Raw genomic sequence first — 7,544 nt, 5'->3', positions numbered from 1 at the left:
GAATCCAGTTGTGTCATTTTCTCTCTTGAGATGTCTGTTTTCAGTAACCCCGCTGACAGCGCGTCTCTAGTCTTCCCACCAAGGTATCTGTTTCCAGTATTCCCCTGTCTCTCATTAACTCACATTCTCTCTTCCTCCCCGGTCCCTTTTAGATCAACGGGGTGTCCAGCGAGAATCTGTCGCTGAGTGACACACGGCAGCTGATTGAGAAATCGGAAGGGAAGCTGACTCTGCTGGTGCTCAGGGACCGAGAGCAGTTTTTGGTGAACATCCCGCCAGCTGTCAGTGACAGTGACAGCTCCCTCCTGGAGGGTGAGGGGCCAGGAGGCAGGCCCTGGGGGAGGGACTGAATGAAAGGCAGAGCCGAGGAGTCAAGGAGCCTGCCCCATGAGCCTTAGAGAGGGACAGGAACTTGCTGAAGAACGCACAGCAAGTCAGGACTGGAGTTACCTGGCTGAGCCTGACTCTAGTCTGGGTCCCTTTGTTTAGAGGGGCCTTGATGTTCCCCTCTATGAAATGGGTCCACTCTGGAAGTGGACTGTGGCTGATGGGTTTCCCTCTCTCCCACAGACATCTCAGACCTCTGCTCAGAACTGTCTCAGGCGCCACCATCCTATGTCCCACCACCCCCCCAACACAGGCAGCGGAGTCCTGACACCGACCGGACCAACTCCCCCATGTACGTACACCCATTGGCCAGAATGGTTGAACAGGAGGGGAACATGGGCATATCTTTTCCAACTGGGGGTAGCCTTGAGGGTGTAGTCCTGTAGCCTGCCTGGAGGAGGCCTCCCTGTCCACATATAGCCTTTCTTGCCTACAGTAGTGGCTTTTGGTTCTCGGGTACTAGGAGAACCAGATATGGATCGACTTATGCAGAAGTAACCAGATTTCATAATGCATCCTAGAAGACTTCAAAAGGCATAAGCCCTTTGACCCAGCAAGGCCCTTTTAGGGATTTCTCTTAGGGGCAAAATAGCCATTGGTATACTAGTATTCTGGGACTGGAGGATGGCTGGTTTATTATGATGATGTTTATAAAAGGAACAATAGGAATTAATTTGTATTAGTCTCCTATGGCTGCTGTAACAAAGTGCCCCGAAAAGGGTAGCTCAAGATAATAGAAATTCGTTGTCTCAGTTTTGGAGGCTGAGAGTCCCAGATCAGGATGTGAGCAGGCTGTGCTCCCTCTAAGGTTCCAGGGGAGACGCTGTTCCAGGCCTCTCTCCAGCTCCTGATGGCCTCTGGCTTTCCTTGGCGCCCACACAGCCATCTCCTCCCCGAGTGTCTTCATGTTGTCTTTCCTCCGTGTGTGTCTGGATCTGTGTCCACGTTTTCCTGTTTCATAAGGACACCAGTCATATAGGGCTAGGGGCCCACCCTGATCCACTATGACCCCTTCTTTCCTGATGATATCTACGACAATCTCATTTCCAAACACCATCATGTTCTGGGATGTTGAGGGTTAGGACTTCAACACATGGATTTTGAGGGGACACAATTCCATGGCTAAAATACATATATGCTCAATACTTGGCGTTTATTTAGATATTAGACACCTCACCTACGCTTTCAGCACCCTGAGAAGTGGGGGGTTGTATCTGTTATCTATGGCTGTATAAATTAACCCCAAATCTAGCCGCTTGAAACAATAGTAAGTATTTATTATCTCCCATCATTTCCAAGTCAGGAATTGGGGGCGGCTGAGCTGAGTGGTTCTACTTTGTAATCTCACGAGGCCACGGTCGAGATGTGTCTAGGGCTCCAGGCTTTCTGGGTGGATGGTCCACTTCCAGGCTCACTCCGAGGGCTGTTGGCAGGAGGACTCAGAGCCTCACCAGGCGGGCCTGTCCTCATTCGCTCCCCAACGCGAATGACCTAAGAGAGCGTAGGCGAACCTAATCTCAGATGTGTCACATCTTCACTCCCACTGTATTCTGCTGGTCACACAGGCCAACCGTGGTTCAATGCAGAAGGGAGACGACAGCAGGCCGCAACTACCAGGAGGTGGGGTCTCTGGGGACCATCTCAGAGGCCAGAGGAGACCCCCCCAAGGCCCCAACGCTTACTCCATTGCTGCCTCCTTAGGGTGCTAATTAACAACAACAAAAGGAGACAATGCCTGTGTGTACTTAGCCCATAGCAAATGCTCATGGTTGTGTCTTTTTAAAAAATATATTGTTTTATTGATTTCAGAGAGGAAGGGAGAGGGAGAGGGAGATAGGGAGAGAGATAGAGAGAGAGAGAGAGAGAGAGAAAGAGAGAAAGAGAATGAGAATCATTGATCGGCTGTCTCCTGCACACCCCCTACTGGGGATCGAGCCCGCAACCCAGGCTTGTGCCTTTGACCAGAATTGAACCTGGGACTCTTCAGTTCACAGGCCGACACTCTATCCACTGAGCCACATCGGCTAGGGCTCATTTCCACTCTTTACTATGATCATAATACATCCTTGTTTGGGAGTACTAGACAGCCATGAAAAAGGGTGTCTGGGAGATTATATTTAAAAGGCCCAGCAAAACACACTTGGCGTCGTGTGGGGTGAATGAACCACATGGTAGCATGACTCAGGGTTTGGGTGACTTTTGTGTGCTCTTACTGGGCATTCCGCCTGCACACAGACACAGGGGTCCGAGGAGCTTGGCAAGTTTCTCTGATGCAGACGCCTTACTCTACGAATCTGTCCAGGACGTGTGGAGTGGGGAGTCTGGTACTTTCCAAGGGCAGCACTGGGGCTTCGCAGGACGGTTGCCGTAAATGCTAGCACATGGCCTGATCTCGATGTTCTTTCAAAGGTATATCCTTCCCCACATGCTTCCCGGAAAGGTGTGGCAGTGGCTCGTCCCTGCTGACAGCGGGCTGGTTTTGCAGGGGACTTCCTTTTCCTCCTGGTTTAACAGGAGACCAGAGACTGGAGACCAACACACAGACAATTACTTCTCACGGTTCTGGAGCCTGGGAGTCTGTGGTCGGGTGCAGCAGGGTCAGATTCTAGGTGGGCCTCTTCCTGGCCTGCAGACGGCTGCCTTTTCGCTGTGTCCTCACCTGGGGGAGAGCGTGCTCTCTGGTGTCTCCTATAAGGACACTAATGCCATCTGGGGCCCCACCCTCATCACCTCAGCTAAACGTCGTCACTCCCAATGTCCTGCCCCCTCACACCATCCCAGTAGAGGTTAGGGCTTCCGCATGTGAATTTGCAGGGGACACACACAGTTAGTCCACAGCCACCTCTGGAACTTTCTGCTAATATTAAAGCAATAACATGACTAGTTGTCCCAGGCTCCTTTCACCTTGACCAGCCCTCCCTGGAGGCTTCACGCCACTCGGCCACCCCCAGGGCTCAGGGAGGGCGAGCCGTCGGTTTGCTATCACACGGCCACCGAAGGGCAGAACCAAGATTTGAATCTACGTTCAGACAAACGACAGTTCTAAAAGTCACCCCTTGACACCACGCCCACCTGTTCCCCACCAGGGAGAGCCCCCAGCTTCGGCGGAACAGTTCTGTGGATTCCAGAACCACCTTGGAACCAGGTACACGGAGGGTGGGTGGGTGGTGACGCTGAGCACCCCTCCTCTGACTGTGTTAATCCCAAGTGGTGGTGCTGAGCCAGGCGGAGTGGGAGAGCTGGCATGGGCCTGCATGGTCAGAGACAGTTCCCTGGGAAGGACAGAGGGCTGGGTGACGGCCCACCACGGGGTCGGGGCCCCGGTGGCAGAGGTCTGGTGGCTGGACCGGCCAGTGTGCTTGGGAAACAGGCCAGCTGCTCCCTTTCAGACACCCCCAGGCAAAGCAGCTATGACATCTACAGGGTGCCCAGCCGCCAGAGCATGGAGGACCGCGGGTACGTGCACGGGGAAAAGCCCACTGACGGGAAACTCCCACATCCGGGTCCCGTCCCAGGCTCGGTGTGTTGGTGGGACCATCACGGGTCCCTGCGCAGCTACTTGGGAGACTGAGGCCCAGAGGGAGCGGGGAGCTCCCAGGGATGCCCAGGGGATCGCCTCCGTGCCCACTCTGGACGGACCTGCCTCTGCCACGCCTGCAGGTACAGCCCGGACTCGCGGGTGGTCCGCTTCTACAAGGGCACCAGCATCGGGATGAAGCTGGCTGGAGGCAACGACGTGGGCATCTTCGTGTCGGGGGTGCAGGAGGGCAGCCCGGCGGAGGAGCAGGGCATCCAGGAAGGAGATCAGATTCTGCAGGTGGCTGGTGGTGGGCGTGTTGGCATGTCGGGCGATGCTCTGAGTCTGTTACAGCCTGTGTCCTCCCCCGGGTCTGAGAGCAGGTGTGGCCCCCCGTCTGGGTCCGCGTATTGTTGTCCTTGCCATAACCCTGGTGTCTGCGACCTGGGCACTGTCTGTGTCTAGACATCTTTGTCCCGGTCACGAGCCTGTGACTGTGGCTCTTTGGGGTGTCACAGCATTTCCACCACTGTCACCATCACCGTGATGACCCACCGCGCCTCAGTTATGTGTGTGCCGCTTACCGTTCCCGTGCCCTGGGTTCCCGCCAAGTCTTCCGTGTGTCTGATGCCCGTGCTGCCCCCAGCGATGCCTCCCTGCCCCCGTCTGCTGCCCCCCATCACTGGGCCCCTTGGAGTTGGGGTGAGCTGTGCCCAGGGGTTCACCCCCTCCTCCTCCCCCCTCCCCCGGCAGGTGAATGACGTGCCCTTCCGGAACCTGACTCGGGAGGAGGCTGTGCAGGTCCTGCTGGGGCTGCCACTGGGCGAGGAGGTGGAGCTGGTGACGCAGCGGAAGCAGGACAGTGAGTGGGGCCCAGCGGGAGGCCCGGTCCCCGGGAAGGGAAAGGTCCGGCAGCAAGCCCGCCGGCTCAGAGCCTCTCCCTGCCCGCAGTCTTCCGGAAGATGGTGCAGTCCCGCGTGGGCGACTCCTTCTACATCCGCACACACTTCGAGCTGGAGCCCAGCCCACCCTACGGCCTGGGCTTCACCCGCGGCGACGTCTTCCACGTGCTGGACACGCTGTACCCGGGCCCGGGCCACACGCGCGGGGGCCAGTGGCTGGCGGTGCGCATGGGTCGTGACCTCCGGGAGCAGGAGCGCGGCATCATTCCCAACCAGAAGAGGTGGGGACCACTGCCACCCTCCGCCGGGCCGCCCCCAGCCTCCATCTCCCACCGTCACTTCTTAGCGGTGTTGGTGGTCCAACCTGAGGCGGTGCGCAGGCGGCTCAGGGCGTGCAGTCGCTTGTGCAGGTTGCCCAGGGCTGCTGCAAAACATCAGTACAAATGCAGTGGCTTCAATCCACACAGATGCTGGAGGTCGGAAAGGCAAAAGGAACGCTTTAGCCCTGGCCGGTGTGGCTCAGTGGATAGAGAGTCGGCCTGCAGACCAAAGGGTGCCGGGTTCGATTCCGGTCAAGGGCACGTACCTCCTTTGCAGGTTCCTCCCCCGCCCAGGCCCTGGTCAAGGCAACCAATCGATGTGTTTCTCTCACATTGATGTCTTTCCCTCTCTCTTCCACTCTCCCTAAAAATCAGTGGAAGTGGAAAAATATCCTCAGGTGAGGATTAACAAACACACACAAAACCCCCCAAAGTGAACGCTTTAGGGCTGCGGTCCAGGCGTGGGCTGGTCCTGGGGGCTCCAGAGGGGCATCGTCTCCGGCCTCTTCCAGCTTCTAGAGGCGCCAGGCTCTCGGCTCTTCCTCCATCGTCACAGCCTCTCCCATCTCTGACTCACCCTGCTGCCTCTTCTTTTTCTTTTTTTGTTAACCTTCACCTGAGGATATTTTTTTTAAAGAGAGTGGAAAGGAGGGGGATAGGCAGAGAGAGAGAGACATCGATGTGAGAGAGGCACATTGAGCGGTTGCCTCCTGCAGGTGCCCCGGCTGGGACCAGGGATTGAGCCTGCAACCGAGGTACTCGCCCTTGCCTGGAATCGAACCCACGACTCTTCTTCAGGCTGTGGCCAACGCTCTAACCACGGAGCACAGCCAGCTAGAGCATAATTCTCCTGCCTCTTCTTATGGGGACCCTGTGATGACGTTGGGCCCCCGGGGAGTCCAGGGTCACCCCCACCTCAGGGGCCTTCACGTCATCCCCTCTGCAGAGTCCCTTGACCATGTGAGGTGACATGTGCAGGCCTGCACTGGGACGGGGCCGTCTCTGGGGCTGCGACTACGCTGATCCCAGTGCTCCTCCTCTCCCTCCTCCCCAGGGCAGAGCAGCTGGCCAGTCTGGAGGCCGCCCAGCGGGCCGTGGCGCCTGGGCCTGGGGCCTCGGCGGGCTCTGGCGGACGGGCTGAGTTCTGGCGACTACGGGGTTTTCGTCGGGGAGCCAAGAAGACCAGCCATCGGAGCCGCGAGGACCTGTCGGATCTGACCAGGCAGGGTCACTACCCACCGTATGAACGTGTGGTGCTTCGAGAAGGTGGGACCCAGGCTGAGGGGCCTGCAGACATTCTAGTGTAGCCATCAGAGGCCACAATGCTTACCTCTCTCCTTCCACCAAAAACAGCCACTTTAGGTGATTTTAGGGCACAGAGGGGACCGGAAAGGGCTTCCTTCCTTAAAAATTAATTCCTATACCCAATAGAAATATGCCAGCCACATATAAAATCTATACAAAGAAATGGCTGAAAGTAATTTTAATACACTATATCATTTTTTGTTAATCTTCACCCGAGGATATTTTTTCCATTGATTCAGAGAGAATGGAAGGGAGGGAGGGAAGGCGAGAGAGAGAGAAACATGGATGTGAATCGATTGGTTGCCTCCCAAATGCGCCCTGACTGGGGCCAGGGATCAAACCTGGAACCCAGGTACATGCCCTTGACTGGGAACCCGTGACCCTTTTGTGCTCAGGCCGACCCCCTAAACACTGAGCAACACCAGCCAGGGCAATAATGTTTTTAAACATGCTCTAGCCAAAATACATTTCAAGAGATAATCCATACAAAATTATCAATGAGCTATTTCACAATATTTTTTTGGGTACTAAATCTTTGAGATCTGGGGTGTGTTTTTACAGCACATCTTGGTTTAGATGAGCCCTCTTTCAAATGTTACACAGCCTGCTAAGAATGGTAGTTACAATTTTAAATGGCTGAAAAGACATTAAAATTTTTTTGTGATGCCTGAAAAGAACTAAAAGCTGCAACTAACTTGAACATAAAGATTCGTAGCAACGTTATTCACAATAGCCAAGAGGTGAAAACACACCCAAGTGTCCATGGACGGATGAGTGGGTAAGCACAATGTGGTTCACCTACACAATGGAATATCATTCAGCCTTAAAAATGGAAGAAAACCCTCCTGGGTTTGGGCGCGCACACGTGTACACACACACACACACACACGGGAAGGACATTCTGACACCTGCTACAGCAGAGATGAATCTTGAGGACATTAGCTCAGTGAAAGAAGGCAGGCCCGGGACAAATACTATGTGATTCCCCTCATAGGAGGTGCCCCAACATTGTGAACGGACTAATACAATGTATAGATTAATAAAGTAAATTTCATGCGATGTATATTTTCCCACAATTTAAAAAAAAATACACCAGCACAAAACACCAAGAGC

General features: G+C 54.9%; 1 protein-coding gene across 1 annotated transcript in view; it reads left to right on the top strand.

The window, feature by feature from the left end:
• The window catches only part of TJP3 (tight junction protein 3), a 31,353-nt gene that overhangs the window by 17,879 nt on the left and 5,930 nt on the right, over positions 1–7,544 (top strand). The window contains exons 7-14 of the mRNA XM_006754070.2: positions 153–312; positions 571–679; positions 3,474–3,532; positions 3,777–3,843; positions 4,048–4,204; positions 4,658–4,766; positions 4,856–5,087; positions 6,181–6,392. Coding sequence (XP_006754133.1) covers positions 153–312; positions 571–679; positions 3,474–3,532; positions 3,777–3,843; positions 4,048–4,204; positions 4,658–4,766; positions 4,856–5,087; positions 6,181–6,392 — 1,105 coding nt within the window. The remainder of the gene's footprint in view (positions 1–152; positions 313–570; positions 680–3,473; positions 3,533–3,776; positions 3,844–4,047; positions 4,205–4,657; positions 4,767–4,855; positions 5,088–6,180; positions 6,393–7,544) is intronic.

The sequence above is a fragment of the Myotis davidii genome, unplaced genomic scaffold (genome assembly GCF_000327345.1).
Source record: "Myotis davidii unplaced genomic scaffold, ASM32734v1 scaffold551, whole genome shotgun sequence".
NCBI lineage: Eukaryota > Metazoa > Chordata > Mammalia > Chiroptera > Vespertilionidae > Myotis > Myotis davidii.
The sequence above is the reverse complement of the archived record's forward strand: the minus strand, read 5'-3'. Positions and strand labels throughout refer to the sequence as shown.